This window comes from Perkinsus marinus, assembly GCF_000006405.1.
Source record: "Perkinsus marinus ATCC 50983 genomic scaffold scf_1104296976212, whole genome shotgun sequence".
NCBI lineage: Eukaryota > Perkinsozoa > Perkinsida > Perkinsidae > Perkinsus > Perkinsus marinus.
Window position 1 is genome coordinate 22 of NW_003200462.1, and position 1,036 is coordinate 1,057.

The 1,036-nt window shown below is 42.0% G+C and overlaps 1 protein-coding gene across 1 annotated transcript; it reads left to right on the forward strand.

Moving 5' to 3' along the window:
* Positions 1-649: 649 nt before the first annotated feature.
* Positions 650-799, forward strand: Pmar_PMAR023860 (hypothetical protein; the record flags this gene model as incomplete). The annotated part of the gene is made up of 1 exon (XM_002764731.1): positions 650-799. A coding segment is annotated over one exon (150 nt), but the record flags the coding sequence as incomplete, so codon positions are not given.
* Between the last annotated feature and the right edge of the window lie 237 nt (positions 800-1,036).

Sequence of the window (1,036 nt, forward strand, 5' to 3'; positions counted from 1 at the left end):
AGCGTACTTATTATCATATATTCACCTACACTCGTGTTGAGATCCACCTGTCCATCTCTGAGAAAGAGGGAGACGGGGTCAAAGGTATCCCAACCGTTCCTCTGCCCTCACCTGGGCGTGATTGATGATAAACATCAATACGGTGCTCTCCCGAATTTTCATCTATATTGGTTCATTAAGCTTAATATAGGGTATAGTGTATTGGTATTCGAGTAGAATGGACGTCGTAGTGTTATTATTCGATAGTAATTAAAAATTTGATTTTCGTGTGTTACTGACTTTTACATGTGAGTTCGTATCGAGTTTCTATCCTCGTTGGGATGGGTCAGTGTGAAAATATATGCAAATGGTCAACATCATGTGTTGGTGATGACAATATGAAAATTCTGAGAGGAAATTTCGGCGGAATCGTTGTAAACCTCTGTAATTAGTGAGGAAGTTCCTGAGCTCAGCTGAGGAGAGCGAGCATATTATTCCAGTACTGTGATGGGTGAACGATTTTGGTTATTTTTATATGTAGGTGGTCATTGTGGTAACCACACATCTCGATGCTGGTCATGATCCTGATGTCAAGTTAGCTCAATTGGTAATGGATTGTGAAACGACGATTATGGGTGAAATTGTCCCGAATTCGGAATTTTTCCCTCAGAAAGTTGTCGTCGATGTTGTGGCCTTTCTGGAGAAGGAGTGCTCATCGAGGGGACTTCATGTGGCTGCAGCAGCTATGACTGGCGATTGGAACATTGATGGCACTGGCAGAGATCATGGGGCGCGCGCTAAAGTAGTAGAACAAATGTAAATTAGCAAAATTGTGGTGCAACTACTGTACACCATTCCATTCCGCCAATAGTGAGTTCATAACGTTAAACAAGATTTGTGGTTGAAGAGATTTGTAACACCGCATCAGCGTATAAACTATCTCGGCACTTGGACGAGTTGAAATGAGTGCGGGAGAAGGGCCTTGTATGGACTTTACCTTCTTATAAGGACAGAGCTTTCGAAATGCATCATTTGTAGATTCAGACTTATATGTAGC